At 30.8% G+C, this 19195-nt stretch overlaps 1 protein-coding gene across 3 annotated transcripts in view; it reads left to right on the top strand.

The window, feature by feature from the left end:
* LOC118184709 (protein lin-28 homolog) overlaps positions 1-19195 on the top strand; it is a 421219-nt gene that overhangs the window by 150917 nt on the left and 251107 nt on the right. For all 3 annotated transcript variants that reach the window (XM_085813958.1, XM_085813957.1, XM_085813956.1), the window contains exon 2: positions 14054-14169. In XM_085813958.1, the coding sequence (XP_085670084.1) occupies positions 14054-14169 (116 nt within the window). The remainder of the gene's footprint in view (positions 1-14053; positions 14170-19195) is intronic.

Here is a 19195-nt window from a genome sequence, read left to right as displayed (position 1 = left end):
ATGATTTAAAGAAGCTAGAATGGATGGTTGTGTCATGTGAAGTGTGTTTGAAATTATATGTCAATAATGTAATGCTTTTAAATTCTTGTAAATAATGTTCATAACTTTTAAAACTTAAATTAATATTTTAAAACGGTATTTCGTAATATGTTTCAAAAGTAAATCTTAGTGATTAGAATTTCCTTCTAAAACGAATTTCTAATTTTTCGCTCTTAATCTGGCTACTCCTCTAGTCGCTTATTTGAGAAACATGCTTCATTTGCTTCATCTCGGCCCACTCATTTCTATTAGCAAGCCTTAAAAGGATGTTAAATTGGCTTTTTATCTTGATCTCGATCTCATTCCCATGATGCCAATCAAAAGCCATTTTCATTTTTGTGTCTCAATAGATATTTCATTTCCCAGGGGAGACCTGAAGCCTAAATAACATAATAACATGCACAGAGTCCTCAACCAGTGCGTTTTCTTTATTTGGATAATTTCGGGAGGTCATTTATGTAATCACTGGATAATGTAATGCTCATGCATACGCACTACTGTAAGCCTTTGTTTTAAATTTAGGGTTATTGCATCCATATCTAGCTGTACAAAAACCTTGGTTTTTTGTAAAATATGCTCTATCAATTGTATCACGTTCATTATAAAATGTTTCTAATTTTAATTACCTTGGAATAATGTCTATTCATGTATGAAAATATTGGCAAAATAAGACATAATGCCGCTCTTGGCACCAACGCGCATCTTAAATTTAAATTGATGCCACTTCAAAACATTTTAAAAATGAACTCACATAAGTATTCAGACACTTTGAACAAACAGTTTATATTTGATAAAAGTACGAAAATAATGTGGTCATTCAATATTTCCTTGAATATTCTTTTGCCAAAATTACATTTTTCATGCACTATGGGTTCAGCTATTAATTTCGTGTAAGAATGCTAATTTTTTTCACTTCCTTTATTAAAATAGCTTCCTGTTGAATTTTTGAGAAATATTGTGTTTCCTCATTCTTTTTCCCAACCACCCCTACATGCTGTACAAGATTCACAACAAGCAAACATTTAGGGCTGTGTGTCATGGATTGTTATCCCCGTATAACGTGAATGCATTTTGCCTACTTAATGTTCTTGCAGATTCTTTCAGGTTTTCATTAAAAATATTTTTTCTGATCCGTATTATTTTTTATAAAAACTTAATTTCTAAAGCCAAGGCAGAGAATCTTTCTCGACCATTATACATCCACCTCCATGCTTAACAATAGGCAATAGAGTTTTCGTATTAAACTTATCATTCCAGTTTCGCCATACAATAATTCGTCCATCGGATCCAAATATAGTAAATTTTGACGCACCTGAAAATATAAAATTGTTGCAATGTGATAAATGTTTACTTAACATGCGTTTTTCGAACTCCAGGGGTACTTATTTTCTTTTCGAAGAAATATTTCTTGCTGATCGCTCTGAAGATTTATGTGCTCTAATGATTTTTTTATTACTTTGGGTTAAACTTTACTGCAAATTATTGTAAATTTTACAGCAATAGTTTTTTATTATCTTATTTGATTTTTCGCAGTATAAATATCCGAATCCTTGGTGTTAGCCTGGAATGTGACCCAAACATCAGTGCACTTTCTGCAGTTTCCAAGCAATTTCCATCATTTTATAACACAAAAGTAGTTGGACGCTTTTGATATTTTGAATATTGTATTCATCTTTAAAATAATAAATAACTAGAATTTTAACAAAACTTATCGTTAATTTGTAGCATTTTGCTCACTTCGGATATGAAATAGTTAAAATATTTTGCTAAAACACTTTATAAATAAAGTATTTTATTACAAGCAAAATTTTTATGATATTTATTTTGTGACAAGCAAGACTTAAAAGAGAGGAAAAATAATATATTAGCAAACATTTTGTAGTCTGTTATTTAGCATTCAGTAAAAGATCTATACAAATAAATTTCAAAACGCAAGCGTTTTAATACAAATGTAAGCCAGTGTAGACCGCGATTCATATTTTTATCGATACAGAGAAAAATTATGTAATTGACGTTACATTCGCGGTTGGCATTTGTTGCCTATATTTAAAAATACTTGTATCTATGTTAATTGAATCATGAGACTAATGACAATAACGCTTACATTTTAAAATATGAATGTAAATGAAAAGAAGGCCAAGTTTTCAACTCTTGAGTAATGTAAATTAACTACAATTGAAATAAAGTCTCCATCTGTTTCAGAGTCAAAATACTATGTTTATCGATACGGAAATAAATATTTTGATTTGAAATGTTTTTAGTAAAATAAGTCTTGGAATAACTTTTAGTTATTCACAGCTGGTTAGAATTTCAGAGATTAATACTAAAAGAACAGATGAGCTTTGAGTCTGTCTTAAAAGTTTTTAAGTCTTTGCAATAATATAAAACCATTAATATGAATTCTGTCCCGTGTATTTTATCATACAGATTCTCAACTTTTTAATACCACGCACACTTTAAAAAGTTTAGTATATTCTCAAATCTCCTAAAGCAGTTTCTGAGAAAAAAAATTATAATCAAATAAACAAAAAATAAATAATAAACAAAAATGAAACATGAAAATAAGAGAATATTGCAAAAATTAATATTTGCATAAATCATTAAAAACAAAATGCTCTTTTATTGCTCTTTTTATTCACAGTTAATGCCTTTTCACTAAGTTTTGGGAACATGTTCATTACGAAACACCAAAATTGTTCAAAAGTATTGTTTTCAAACTGTATTTCATGAACGCACGGCTTTAAAAGATCTCCATTATTTCTTCATCAGCCCACATATTATCGAAAACGAAAGAGTATGGATACCAAAGTTTCTGAATGTTACAAATGTTTTCAGTTCTCCTCCTTTGAAATACCTAGACTTGAAGGATTTATTTATCGTAAAGGAAAAGATTTTAGGGAATCTGGGATTCCTTCTAGCACCACTTCTAGAATGCTACCTAATTCTTCCCTTCTTGGAAAGCCCTGTTTTATAGGAAACGTATTGGCGTTATACGAACTACTTTCATGGATTTCGAGGAGGAAGTTCTACAGATTTTTAATTTGAAATTACATAGAAACTCGTTCTTCTTTTTTTGTCGTCACCAAATGAATATTTTTACAGTAGGGAAAGATCATTAGGAAAAATAGATTACCTTATATCACTAAATTGCTGCTTTATTTATATGGTAATGAAATTTTTTCCAGCAACCACTGATTTGTACAAAAAATATCTACGGAGTTCTCCCGAACAATGCCCTTAGAATATAGCTAAATGCTTTTTAATATAATAGTGTTTTGGGGTTTATTTTTAAACAGTTAATTCAAATTGAAAAGATTTTAAATTTCTTTAAATCTGCAAGACACTTCTATAGAAACTAACTACAAGAAATGGTATAAATAAAAGCTAGATTTCCTTAAAAAGTCCTGTACAAAATCATTTCTCTCCTTAGATAGACAGCCTTTGTATGCTTTGTTTTTTACTTCCTTGTACGAAGTAAAAAGGAAGTATTGTAATCGCGAAAAGTTTCAGGCAGCATATTTTAACGAAAATATCCATTTTGACCGCTTTCGAATGCAATTTAACGATGTATTTGCGTGATATCTGTACGTAAGGACAGAATAAAAGACTCTTTTCCTCCAAAAAAATTATAAAACTGCTTTAAAGTGAATTCTGAAGAGAATTTTTCGTGGCACCTCGAAATGGCATGGTGTAGATGTGCACCTCGTATTTTGGTTGTAATCGGCCACGGCAAATGTATATAAATATATTTATATATATATCCACTCTGTTACCCGACTCAGTGATCTCAATTTTTTTAATCTTATATGTTTGTAAATTTTACATTTTTTGCTTTAAAAATGATTGAACTATGTTGTTTTTATCTTCCGGTTAAGGTTCTTATGCTTTTAGTAAATCTGTATGCAATAATTTTAGAATTATCAACAATTTTAAAGTTGTTTAAGTGCCGCTAAACCTAATATTTCTTTGATGGCGGCCATTGCTTGTTTATATTTGACACAGCAGAGTAGTGGATTTGTTGCCAAGCTAGAAAAACGTAGTTTCGCAACAACAAAGATAACGCCTTCATTTATTATTGCGAATTAAATCATGCTTAATCCTTTCTGGAATTTTGTCGAGGAAATAAGCGTTTAAGATTTACTTCGTAATTTTTAATATAGATATTTTGAGTTTTTATGTATTTTTGCCTTGTCGCGAAGGGAAAACTGAATTAATTGAATGAGAAATACTCAACCGTCTGTAAAAAACTGTTTCTTTTTTGTTTTGTTTGCTTAATTTCTTTTATACATAGTTCTAGCTTTATTATAGTATTTGAATAGAACATGTGGCAGCGATTAGATAATTCTTGAAATGATATAAATTTTGTGCATTCTGAGTTATAATATAAACGAAATATAATACTGTTAAGTAAACCTAGTTCCAGAGTGTCGCTATGGTAAACAAAGTGAATTTTAAAGAATGCATTTATTGTATTGTGGTTTATGCGCAGTCGGCGAAGTAGGTTTAATTCAATCTAATAAGTTTAAATGAAATGCAAGAAAAAATGCGTATAATTTAATATTCCGTACAAGGAAGTCATGTGGTGTACACATCAGATTTTTTAAACAAACAAACTGAGAACTGATTCAATGATATTTACGGTATTTTGCAATAATTACGACAAACAGCTGAAAAGTAAATGTTTTCTCAACCATTTAGAAAAGGCACGCCTAGAATTTGTTCACTTACCAAAACAGCTTTGATCAAGAAAACGTTTTTAAAAATTTAATTTTAAAAAGAGCCTCATGTAAATTTGTGTAAGTTTTAATTAATTTGCTACCCAGTTTTTATTCAATTTGAGCTTGCTCTTTCTTCTCAAATCCCAAATATCATTTACATAAAAACGAATACTGAAAATTAACATGCATTTATAGAATACAATTCAGAAATATCGCTAGTGTTACTTGATTGAATTTAAATATTCAATAAATTTCTGCTGAAAGAAACACTTACTTGATGAATGATTGATTGGTAACTGGATTTAATTATTACCTGTTACACTGAAGTTTTTTCCAGAATATATAATTTCAAATACGTCTTTGTTTCAAATTTAATTTAAAATGTCAGAAGAGCCTTTATATGTTAAAATCCACTTAGGGCTGAGCTTAATTTCTGTTGTATGTTCGTTATTTTGTGTGTCTTCTGTGTATTACATTTGTTTTTAATTTGAAAGCTGAAACTAGGTTAGAGCAAATATAATTATTTAATCAAAATATGAATTATTATTAATATGAATTTCAAACACATAATTCGATGACACTAAAAGCATTTTGGGAAAAGTTAGTTGATTAGGAATTTAAATAAGAAATTGTATTTATCGTTTACGTTTGATTTTAATATTAGACAAAATTTAATCATAGATTGACCTCTCTTTCAAATAAAAAGGATCATTGTATTTTTAAAAACAAATCTGACACTGAATTAATTGATACTGCACATTAATACAAATCATGACATGATAATGACAATAAAATCCTGTTCTAAGAAGGCCTGAATTCCTAAATTTCAGTAACAACAATGCTAAAACTAACAACCTTTCGTCTACGTATCAAATGAGTTCGTTCATATATTTTCTTACGTGGTTCCTTAATTCCAATAAATCTTTGAGATCAGTATTTCTGTACATTTCAGAGGAGGTCTTTTTGCCGTGAGTTTTGAATTTCTTAAATTAAGCAATACCATCGATCTTAATTGAGCAATACCACTAGTTTTGCAAAACATTTAGGTAATAACTGTTTGTTAACTTCAGACCATTTCACTACTATAAAAATATAAACCTAATAATTTTGCTTAAGCTATTTTAAGAACATGTTTGAAACTGGAAAATTCATACATTTCTTTTGCAATTAAATACAATTTTATAGAGATTTAGTTTATTATTTCTTAACACAAAAGTGCTATTTATATCCTCAATCGAGAATTGTCTCATTATTTAAATGTCAAATTATTTGTGTTGCAAGTAAATAAAAATAAACAAATATTTATGGCTTAAATATTACTAAATCGTTCGTAGCTGATTTTACTTATTTAGAACCGATTTTTGACGTGAATTGTTCACGCATTCTTACTTTTTATTGTTTCATTTTTATACCTTCTCAGTCAGAACTAAACTTCAGTTTTCGAAAGTAATGTTAATCTCTCCATGAAGCTTTCTTTCAATTTAATAATATTATTTTTCCTAGAGAATTAAGTCTGTATTCGAATTTATGAAGAAAGTCGAACTGAATATATAAATCCATCCGTTTTTTACAGGAACATACTGCTTTATAAAAAAATGTGCTTTTATAAAAATTCAATTATCATTATAACTATCATGTATTTTAATCGTCCAAGGTGTAAGAAAAATAGTCAAGTTTCTACTGAGTTTAAAAAAGTAACTTTCTAAAATTCTAGGAATAATGTTAATCTTAATTTTAACCTTTCCACAACCATCATTCTATACGAAGAGAGAAGGCAAATTTTAAAAATATTTCAGACGTTCCTGGAATGATAATTTGTTTAAATTTGCTTGGGCATGTTGATCATAATTCCGGAAATGTATTGAATAAGGCATAGTTCCAGTCAGAGATACTTTGCGAATGTCTTCAGATCCTTTTTTTTTCTGGTACTCAATTTATTCCTTGGTTCATTAAAATGTTTTGTATTCATTATCCCGTTTGTATTCAAACTACCCTGCCTATCCAACTTTTCAGATGCTCATTCCAGATTTGTTTCTTTTATTCAGTCTGCTTCAGTCTTTGGGTTAGGAGGAACAAATATGTTTCATGTGTGTATTATTCCTAATCATAGCATGTAAATACAAAAAAATATTTAAAGACTAAAAGGAATGTGAAATATCAGGTGCTTAGCTGCGAATTATGGTGAGGTAAAATCAAAGATTCTAGGTTTTTGCTACAAGTAATACACATTCTTTTACTGAGTAATCTTCACTATTAAAATCTGTGCACGTTTGCCTCTTTGTTTACTTGTTTATTTGTGGCATTATCTCCTCTAGAACGGCGTACAGTTGAGTTTCAAGAGACGTACCTCGATTACAAAAATGCATGGGAAGCCATTTCGATCATTCTCATCTTCGTACAACTTTAATCTGCTCAACACTGGCAAACATTAAATATATTACTTCCGATTCCCAAAATTCGTGGGAAGCCATTTCGACCATTCTCATCTTCGAACGACTTAAATCTGCCGAAATATTAATTAAAAACTCTGAAAACGCTAATTTTCACACTCATTTTTCCGAGTGGCAACAGTCTTGCACTCTGGAGATAAAAATTTGCTTTATTTCGAAAAGCGTTGTCACTACTCGCTTTCAAATCGTAGAGTTTTTTAATGAAGAGATTGTAAGTTTTACAAAATACGAAATAAAAATAGCATTGAAAAACAATAAACATATTATTGTTACATAAATTCATATTCTGATGTTGAAGAAAGTACGCGATTGCATGTGACGTCATTGTATGTCGAATATCTTTCGTTAATGTCAGCAGTTTAAATAAACAGCTGCAGTTGGCAACATTTTTTTTGTTTCAGGTTTGGATAATTGACACGATATGTTATTGTAAGGTTAGTTCTTTTATTGATATTGAGAACAAGTTGTTAATTTAATTCATGAGGTCATACGCATTAACCTGAAGTGTTCAAAATTCTTGTTTACTGGTTTGTCAACAAAGAAATTATTTACGAATTGGATGTTGCTTGGAAAGAATGAACTGATTTTATTTATATTCAAATGTTTTATGCATTTTATTTTTAGGTGTATATAGAGTTTATAAATTTTGCTTTGTTCACAACCCGCTTTTAATGTACAAGTCAAATTATCAAATTTCGAATATGCATTCCGTTCAGTTGAAATGAACATGGCAATGTCTGAGAATAAATAGTTTACAGTAAAATATTAATTTTTTTAATTTAAGAAAATCTACTATCGCTGCCCTTCCTAATCCACTCAATTTAGATATTAGATTTTCTTCACATAAATATAAAAAGCATATATACTGTTGTCATTCCTAATTTCATAACAAATCACTGCAAACATAAAGAAACTGACTCTTTGCTGCATCAAAGTCGGTTTTGCAGGTTTTCTTTAGAAACGGAGTGAACAGATGAGAGATGCTATTTTTAAGGGATACTTCCTTCCTTAGGGGGTGGAAAAAAGAGGGGTAATTCGTCTAAGGTCAGGGGCATACCGTTCGAAAAAAAATAGGGGCACAGTTAGGGAACTGAAGGCATGTTTAGAGGTACTACTGTTTCGAGGCGCGCGTGTGTTCTCTGCAGAGTTCTGGAGTGAATCTCGGAGTACGCTTCAAACAAGCTTCCTATAGCTGAACTGTGGGATTTAGGGGATAGGAAAGAGAGTAGACTTTCTTTCGCTATTCTTCGTCTCTTTTCTTTATCTTATATATACATAAGCTTAAATTTATGTTGCTACTTAGGTCTGCAAATTGGCTTCTACTGCCCCATTCCCTCCTCTCGACGTGCTTGTTAATTTTTTTCGTTGTCTGCTTTCTTCATTGCCGCAATTTTTTACGTTGTGATCCTCGTTATTAAGGACGTTCTTCGCATTTATGTTGTCCACAGCTATTGTATTGTTATTTCATGGCTGACAATGCCCCAGAGAGCTGAAGCTCGGATTTTGCTCCACGTTAAATGTGATCCATATATGTGTACTTAGGTAGAGATATCGGAACCTCGCTTTTTGTTTGTTTTTGCCTTTCGGACAGTATGCTCGAAAAGTATTTATGGAAAAGTGGAGCAAGTGGGATCAGCCGAAGATAATTTAATTGGCAGGATCATGCATAAAACAATATTATTATGGTTATTTTGACAGCAAAATACTACTGCACCTAAACTACCTAGAATTGCATTTGCTTATTAAACCAATAATGCCAAGATCCATGCTTATTTGAACACAATTGTTGTTTCTTTATATTACTTTAATATGTGAATACGAGTAATAGTTCTCAATTTATAAGATTTGCAAAACTATACGTTATAATCGTATGTAGCACGTTATAATCTAACGTAGCCCAAAGGCAGAAAATTAACAATTGGAGAAGACAGCAGAAACCAAAACTAGTTCTCGGAATACAAACCTTTATGTGTAAATAGAATACGATTTTGTTACATTTACTAATGTTTAAAATCTCTACTTTTATGGAATTTTTGACTTATGAATAAAAATCTCAAAAATATCATAAAAATACTAATTGTAAAGAATGTTGTTTAAGTACGAGATTTGTCTCTGAATATTTAATCATATTTAGCCAGTAGTTAAGTTTATAGTTAAGTTTCCAGAAACATTGACTTAAGGTTTTTAGTTCACGCTTGAAAAATTTCAATAAAACTTACTCATATTTTTAATTATCTTCATACGCTCAACAGCTAAATTATTTCACCCATTCTCACTCTATACTTTTTTTGGAGGTTTAATAACCTTATTTATATTTCATCAACAAAACAATCATGCAGTTTCCAGCCATTCAAATTTTTATTAGGAATTGTAACTGAAAGACCTTTAATTAGAGCTCATGAACTCCTTATATACATATAAAGAATATAATGCGGAAGCCGAATTGCAAGCCCTTAAGCATGCTAAAAGTTTCAGAAATTTAAATTCTGTTTCATTTTTGCATATTGCTTGACTTAATTGCTATAAAAGTCAGATCTGTCTTTGCAAAGACATTCCATTTCATACAAATTTCCTTTTAAAGGAATGAACTAAAAGATTATTGGTTATTAGCATTAATATTATACACACCGTTATGGTACAGGTTTCTGAAACGAAATACTTAAATATGCATAAGCGTTTTACAGCAGATATTCTGAAGGCTGTAAAGTTGAACCTACTTAGCTATTTAGCTACATCTATTTAAATTTGCTTAGAAAATTTTTTTATCTTCGCTCTTAAGAGAATCTAAATTTCAAGAAGAGAAACGAGGGTTAAAATTTAATTAAAAGCTTTATTAAAAGATACATCTTATAATATAAGTAAAACTTAAGAAAATGAATCACTACTATTTGCCGAGTTTAGCATTTCAGCTGCTTAATTCGTATAACAGGGTAGTTACTTTCAACAACTAACTCGGATTCAGATACTGGGAATTTTAGCGCTGCACATTAGCGAAATTCAAATGAAATTCTCAAAAACGCCAAAAACTGTGAGCTGGCGGTTATTTACTTTAGGGTTGCCACAGCTCTCTCTCTCTCTTTCTCTCTCAGCTACAAATTAACTCATTATTTATACTCAAATTAATTTTCATTCTAGTAATGGCCGAAGGAAGAAATAAAAGATTCAGAAAAGAATCAACATGGAAATAACGTGTTTTCCAGAATAGTCGAAGTAAAATTAGTCTTGAGTAATTATCTCTTTCCTTCGATTGGTTTGGTTTATTTAATTATGGCAAAGCACGCAAGAGCTCTCTGACTAAATGAAGAGATGCCTTCGTGGAGGACTTTCTGAGGGAAATTGGCTCGTATACATGTTATACTTGTGAAAAACCACGAAAACGCCCATGCAACCAGCTAATTGCAGCCTGGAATCGAACCTAGCTCGGAACTACTAGTGTTCAGCTATTTTACCACTCGGCCGCTGGTGGGCCTCTTTCTTCGATTGCAAATACTTAAGTAGTTTTTTTTTTTCCAAAATGTCCGTGGTTTTAATTTCCTATGAAATTAACTTAATTAAAATTATAGTAAAGACGTGCACAACAATGATCTAGAAATACCTAATATTAAAGTATAACATTTGGAACGCGATACAAAAGAGACAGATTTGCAATCAATAAATATAAATTTCCTCTTCAGTTAAAATAAAGTTATTCTTTTAACCCCGTTAAGGATTAAATGAGCAGCTCTGATCATAAAATACATAGTTTCTGGTATTCATCTTTCTTCAAAGTATTAAACCTGATTTAATACGCTTGCTTTGATTCACTATGTAATGGTTAATGAGAAATTTAATGTGATGATGATGTGATGATTATGAATTTAATGTGATGAATCAGATGATGTTTCGGTGTGAAAAAAGGCATCCAACATTTTCTAGGTGGGTTTTAGCTGAACAGTCCTATAAGTGGTTACATCTGATTTGGAATTTTCTATTTTATTCCGCAAAAACTTCCTTAATAGAGTTTCATTTCAATATTTTTCATTCTGTTATTTAGTCATTGCCTCGTTACTTAAAAAACAATAGTGAATAGTGAGAGAAGATTAGAGTAGTGCCTTCCAAGTTTCCGCTTTAAATTTAAAAATCCTTGTGTCCATTATTTAAGCCGGTATATATATATATATATAGATGGACTTGTGTATATATTGTTTTTAATATTTTTTTCTTATATTTTTTATATTATCCTAAAATGCTCGCAAACGTGGAGCTGGCGTGTATTCAGAGCTTTTTGCATTCTATTCTTCTCTTGGTCCATTTCGGATCAATTTAGATGGAGACCTGGAGGCAACTGAACTATTAGAGCAACTCAACTTAAATATACTGTTATTTTTCAGATTCTCTTTTAGCCATTCATGCGATTTCTGCACATAATATCGCGGAATCAAAATTACTGAATCTTGCAGAACTCTTTATCTTCTAGCCTCAAAAAGGATGACTGTTGTTGGTAGAAGGGATAGCGGCTGACGTTGAAATAATGAATAGGGCAATATTAAGTAGTTTACCTGAATATACAATGAGTGGGCTGATAAACTATCTATAAAAGAACGAAAATTTTGCAATCAAATAATAGTGGTGTACCATTTACATCAATGAAAATAATAGTAAAAAATCTGATGTGTATACCATATGACTTCCTTGCACGGAATATTAAATTATACCAAATTTTTCTTGCATGTCATTATTGTATTTCTTATTGGATTGAACTAAATTTACTTCGTCGATAGCGCATAAACCACAATAGAATAAATGCACTCTTTAAAATTCACTATATTTGTTTACCATAGCGGCACTCTGGCCCTAGGTTCACTAGAATCACCTTTGAACTAGAACTAGTTACTAGTTCACAAGAATAAGAAGTGGAGAGATTCGATTTGTAATATTCCAGACTCTCCCAGATGCATCGCATTTGCGGCGTTTCGTTTGGAGACCGGACATGATTGTCTCACTAAACATCTGCACCCCATATATGACAGTCCTTTGTGCACTTTGTGCAACCAGGAATTTGAGATGGACAGAGATCATTTGCTGAAATGTTTCTCGCTGAAGTAAGAAAACTTGTACAGTCAATATTGGCGAGCTAGAGAGTTGATACATTTGATATCCAAAGACTAATTGTTTTTCACATGTTATTCCCTTTTCCAGTTTCGATGTAGTTATTATTATCGTAATGAGATTAATTACTGTTCTGTCTTTTTGTAAATCTACTTTTCTATTTGTTTTCATGCTCCAATCTCTCGCATCTTTGATGCATGTGGGCCAACGATGTATAATCCAGTGTCTTTGCTGTAAAAAATATTGTTTTCTTTATTATTTTAACCTCGTAATGCCAATATAACATTTTTAACAATGTGTAATTGATTTCAGTTGAATTTTCATTAATTTATTTAACTGAGCTTTTTTATTTAAACTAATTAGATTAATTTTAACTGGCTTATTTACGAAATAGTTTCTCAGCGTTAATTTAGGAAAACATAATTACGGAAGTTTAAAATACATTTTTCTGTATTAAATGTGTTTAATGCTCAATCAGAAAAAGAGAAATTTGTGTCCTTTCCTGGAGCTAGAGAAATTTAATAATAACGGCTTATAGTTTGGTGTTGAATAATAATAACCTTGTCTTGAAAAAGTACCCCAAAATTACAGTAGTTATGTTTAATGATAACGATACAAACGATATAAATTACTGAATAAGCTTAATTCCTTCTAACACTGAAAGAACTTCTTAAAACTGCGTCGATTTCTTATCCTAATTAATATTTATTTTCAAACTAATATTCTGTGAAACACATCATTCATGTTAACAGTCATCAGATAGCTATCCTTCTGTAAAATGCTCTTATTACTGAAACGATTCTTTCATTGCTCAACATATGATTTCATTCTGTATTAATTCTACTGCTTCCTACACATTAAATTAAATAGTGAGATACATTAATTTCACTATTGCTGAAAAGTATTTTCAAACTTTTAATAAGTTCTATCAAAACTTGTAAGACTTATCATTTTATTTATTTTCAAAAGGGAGAGAAATATTAACCAATTATTATTCTAAAAATCCAAGTTAAATCAGCGATTTCTAATTTCTTTTAATATGTAACTTAATTGTGATAGGCTTGAATGTACATCGCTAAAAGAAAAAAAAAACGCTTATTATCTTAATAAAATTTCAAAACCTGTATGTCATTCAGATAACAGTTAATGTTAATATTGCATTAATAATGCTTAAATAACAGTATTATCCTGGACAAAGTCAGCAACCGAGAAAAATTTTAATGGACTGGAAAGATAAATTCTTTTAAATACAATCATTAAAAAATCCTTTCGGAAAAAATACATGTATTGAAAGTGTCCTAGGCTTTCATGAATGGCAACACGCTGGCACGCGGAAAATAAACGTATTTTTGTAGATATTTAGATGAAACATTCAAACTGAAAGATCTTGTATTTTTCCAAATGGCAATAGTCTCGCGCTCTGAAGATAAAAGTGTTTTATTTGATAACAGTGTTGCTCGGTTTCAAATTACAGAGTTCGTTAGAGTTTTACAAAATATTAAATAAATAATAAAACAAATTCCAAATTTAAAATTCGGGTTGACGGTTCTAGGCACTTTCGTTTTTTCACAGTGCGAGGAAGATATATACGAGTACACATATGCAGATTTTTTATTATTTAATTTCGTTAAAAATAATGTAGGGCGATAAGGTGTTATTTATTTAATAATTTGCGTATTTAGAATTGCATATTGAGATAATGTAATTCATGCATATTTTACTGTCTTACACGCTATTCTTTTATCTTCCATGTTACAGGAGGCAGTGGCACTCTAAACGGAAGACGAAGGGGCAAGTGCAAGTGGTTCAATGTCGCAAAAGGCTGGGGTTTCATTACCCCAAACGATGGAGGACCAGACGTTTTCGTTCATCAGGTGAGCATCATATTTAAGAAATCTTGTTCAGAATTCATTTTACGGTAGCAGTTTTGTATATTTTGAAACAATGATGAAAACTATTACAGATTCAAGGGAAGATTAAGCATTAGCAACTGTTGCTTAGTACTTGGTTTGATTTGATTTATTTGAACAAGGCAAAACACACCAATGCTGTTTGCCTAAGGGTAGGGATGCCTTCGTAGAGTATTTTTGAAGAGAAACTAGCTCATATCCACTTTGAGGTTCGAACTCCGGAGAAACATTGCGATTTTTTATGTTTCATACTTCTACAAACCTAATGTCTCTAAGTATATTTTCATCATACGTTTACATGCACAAGGGACAAGTGAAGATTTCGCGCCTCCTCTTGTTTGCCAAGAAAGGAAAACATTTCATTCTAAAATTTCGTAACATCAATTTGGAACTCTCTGCATACTGTGCCCGGGCGCAGATGTCTCCCCTTGCTCCCCTCCTAGCTACGCCACTGCAAGACTGAAAATAATTTGTTGTTGACATTTTTGATAAATATTCATTATACAGGAAGGAGTAGGTATCTCAAATGTTATACTAGCATACATCATAATAATATGAGAAAATGTAGTGGAATTTTGTTGGTATTTCACAATAAGCATAATTTTTAATTCGTCGGTATAAAAGAAATAAAATAATTAAAGAAATTTCAAAACTAGAATTTAAAATTTATCAAAAATATACCAGCAGAAATATTGTTTTTGCGGATCGCATTTTGTGAAGTATAATATGTTTACATAACACGTGAGAGTAAGAAACAAATGGAGGAAAATATTGTGTTTGAGAAGAGCTGTCAGATTAACTGGCAAGATACACAGCTCTTATGAAAACTAGTTCAATCCAGGATTGAATATTCTATCGGAAGTCATTTGGTTTTCTAAAGATTAATATTTCCAGCGAAGTTAATATGTTTAATAATTTTAGTCGTGGTTGATTTGAGGGGTCAGAATCTCAAAACAAGAGCTTAGTTCGTTTCTAATGATTAATTTAGAAAACTGGAAAAAGAAATCGTTCGAGTGAAATGTGTTTTAATTTTTATACTCAAATGAAAAATATAAAATTTCTTTGAATGCAAAAAGAGGAATATAACCTCGTGATTGTTTTAGATAAAAAATCAAATAGGACATTTTTTAAAACCAATTTAATTGATAAGTCTAAAAAATATATAGTTTTTCTAAACATGCTTCAAATGGTAACAGATAAATAAATTATTATTGGTATATTTCTTGGAATATAAAAGCAAGTGAAAATAATATAAACATAGAACTTAATGATACAGTTCTGTATGAATGCAAAAGAATTTACATGCTGTGATGTATGTAAAAATAAAATTGGAATTAATTATTTTTACATAGTAAAATTATGAATTTTTAAATTTTGTAACTTCTTAACATAGTAAAGTTAATTATTCTAAGCTTAAAATTTAATTAAACTATCAGCGAATTTGGAGTTAATTCTAAATTCGTTTATAACTGTTATTGTTCTTACGGAGTCTATATTTCATGGAAGATTGGTTGCCAGAACCTCAAGGAGGTTGGACTTCTACTCCTAACCTAATTTTGAGGAAGAGTACCGCGAGGGTGTTTCAGAGGTTAATACCTCCTCTTTCTTACCACCAAATCACATGAGAGGAATTTCGGCTTGCCATACTTATAGAGTGCCCCCATGCCGCAAAGACACTCTCCATTTACAAACATCCATGCCTTCTCCGGGATTCGAACCGCTTCCCTAACCAAGTAGGCTCCCCTAACCAATATACCATCTGGGCGGCGATAGACTCTAGAATTTTTTAAATATTGCATAGAAATAAAATATATAATTAATTTTTTATTAAGAATTAAATCACTATCGAAATTATAGCACTGACATCAAAGGAGACTTCTTTATTATGACCAGTAAAAAAAGATGCTAAAATATTAATATAATTTTAATAACAAATAGTATTTTATAATACAATTGTAAAAAAATAGTATGAAAATAATTAAATGTAACTGTAAATAATTTTTCTTACATAGTAGAATTATGAAATTTAAAAGTTGATAACTTCCTTAAAAGTTAACCATTTTAAAATGTTTTAAATTTTAAATTTAATTAAACAATCTGCAAATTTAGAATTAACAATAAATTCGCTGATAAGCTTCAGTGTTTTTTAAATACACATTCGAGTGGAAATAAAATACATAATTTTTTATTAAGCATGAAATCGCTATCGAAATGATAGTAAAGGTATCAAAGGAGACATCTATATTACGACCAGTAAATGTACGGGCAGATTTCATTCATTAAATAATTTAATCTAAATATTTTCTTTTTCATACTGTAAAATAAATGAATCAAAAGTAATTTCTAAATTTTGTATAAAACTGTCGTCAAAGTAATAAGTTGTTAGATCTAAAAGAGCACCATAAAAAACTCTCAAAAGTGACTAATTTTAGTCTGAGAAAGGAATTCTCTTTGCATTTAGATCATAGCATCGCTGAATTCTTTGATAATTTGATTTCTAAAAACCAACTAACAACCACCATTGTACATGTACGCAATTTGCACATATATTTTACTAACAGGAAAAAAAAACTTACGCTCCTAGATGATAAACAACTGAGCATATGAGAGTGTAACAGTGAAAATAGATGAACAAATAAGGAAAAAAGAGAAAAAAGGAAAGGAAAAAGGAAAATCCTGAGAAGGTGCGGCATCTTCGATCAGCAGGTGGTCAGGCGGTCATCAAATTCAATGGCGCCGCCATCAACTCCAACGTGAGGTCATTCCGCAGATCATAAACTGACCCTTAGATCCAATTTGGGAATCGGACGTGCAGAACAAAATGCTCTAGGGCTCTTAAAGCCCTCAGATCTTTTAATCCGGTAGTAGAGTAGTGTGCAAACCGCGATTCCTAAAGCCGAAATGCTGTTGTTCTTCAGCACAAAATTATCTCATTTAAAGCAAAAGAGGGAAAAAGCTTTCTTGCAGGCAATCTGGAAATTTAAGATTAAATTCCCTACAATAATTTTCGCAGCAAATATTATCATTAACATGGCGTTCCAAGCATGATTTAATTTCATTTAAGCACGAGTTTTGAGTCACCTTTGCAGTTGTCTTTTTTGTAATTAATTCTTTAAACATTTTACACATGTTTCCTTTTGAAAATACAGAGTTAAATTTAAAACCTTGAAAAATTTGATTAGAATTTATAAGTTTAACTTTTATCACTATTTTATACTTTGTAAAATTTAGCTGCAGAAGAATTTAAAAAAATCTGAAAGCTTTCAGATTTTATATTACGTCTAAAGGGGTGTATTTTTTCATTTATACAAGCATTCATGTTTTGAGAGCATTTGGGATAACACTCCTTAGGGCTCAAAATATATAAAAACAGCATTTTGATATATTTTGAGCAAATTGTAATGCTTTGGTCCAAAACTTTGGTACTGAATTTTCAGTGAATAAGCACAAGATCCTCACAACAAGTGTTCACTATTTTTAGAATGTTGTCTATGTGTTTCTATTTGTATGAGGATTTTTTTTCCGTCCACAAGAACTCATACATCAAACTTCCATAAAATTACATTTTCTGTATTTCTGCATTCATAAAAAGAATTCCATAGATTTAAGGTAAAACTGGACAGCTGAAAGTGGTAGTGGTACTTTGCTTGAAGCCTATAAAAGTCAGTTTACTGTAGAGATACTTTGAGTCCAAGAAACTTGCATGAAAGTGACGAACGGTCGCATGAATCTGGCGAAAGGGGAAAAAGTGCATTCACTTATTTTTACCTCTCGCCACTTATATAAAAGAGGTAATGTTTTCTGTTCAAAAATTCAATAGTGTGTTTTTTGTGAATAAATACGAATGAGGGTCTTCTCAATGCATTGCTATACTTTTGCAATGTTGTCAAATTGTCTGTGTGTCTGCATGTGTGTGACTATTTTTTCATTCGCAATAACTCTTACGAAACTTCTAAACAGTTTTGTTTTCCGTATATAAGTTTTCTACATTCATGTAAAGAGCTTATTAGATTTTGACTAAAATTGGACAGTCGGAAGTATTACTTTACAGTAAGCCTATAACAGACTTTATTCGGCAACCGAAAGTGGGGCTTTATTTGAAACCCATAAGAGTTCGTATTGGAAAACTGTATTAAAACGTAATCCAAAACTTTTGATTTTTAATATTTAAGACTTTTATGTTAATAAGAACAATATACTAGATTTTGTCTAAAACTGATAAATCGAAAATGACAAGTCACTTGAAGCTCTCGAAGAAACAGATTTTCGAAAAAAAAAAACTATATAAAAAGATAATTCACAACTTCTCAAATTTGACATTTAAAATAGGTATGGGATTGAGAACAGGCATATTACGTTTATAAACGTTAAATGTAATCTTGAAATTATGGAACGAGATGGAAATTCTATTCTAAATGGAACGAGAATAAGGCTCTAGTTTTGAAACAATTAAAGGAATTAATTTCAATTCCCAAATCTGTATCCTTTTAACTTTTGTTTGTAATCACTTTTCAAATGAAACGATATTGCCACTAAATGTTATCGGTTTGTATTATTTTTAAAGAAATAATATAGCATTTTCGTGGTTTTTCCCATGTGTAACATGGATATGAGCAAGTTTCCGTTAAAAGTCCTCCATGTGGCATCCCTTCCCAACCGTGTAGTGGCTAATGGCGGAGTAAATAATAAAATTGAATGTTTATTTTATTCAAATCACTAATCTAGAGAGATATTTTGACCTGAGTGCCATGGTACAAAATAGTGCAACCCTACTACAAGCAAATATATTTAAAGCAGTATGTGCTTCAGATTGCCATCTTGATTCAACACAAGATTCCTTATGATGAAAAATTTTTAGGGGACCCAATCGCCAAATCCTGGGTGAGGAGAATTATCATCCAGCACCTTTTTAGTTCCGGCGCCACTGTAGAGACATTAGGTATTTTTTGGAAGCAGGAAAGATGAAAAATTAACAAAGCCTTCACGGGAA

This window comes from Stegodyphus dumicola, chromosome 3 (assembly GCF_044657685.1).
Source record: "Stegodyphus dumicola isolate Sdum_Otavi_A_Nest chromosome 3, ASM4465768v1".
NCBI lineage: Eukaryota > Metazoa > Arthropoda > Arachnida > Araneae > Eresidae > Stegodyphus > Stegodyphus dumicola.
This window is presented reverse-complemented; position numbering and strand designations above follow the sequence as displayed.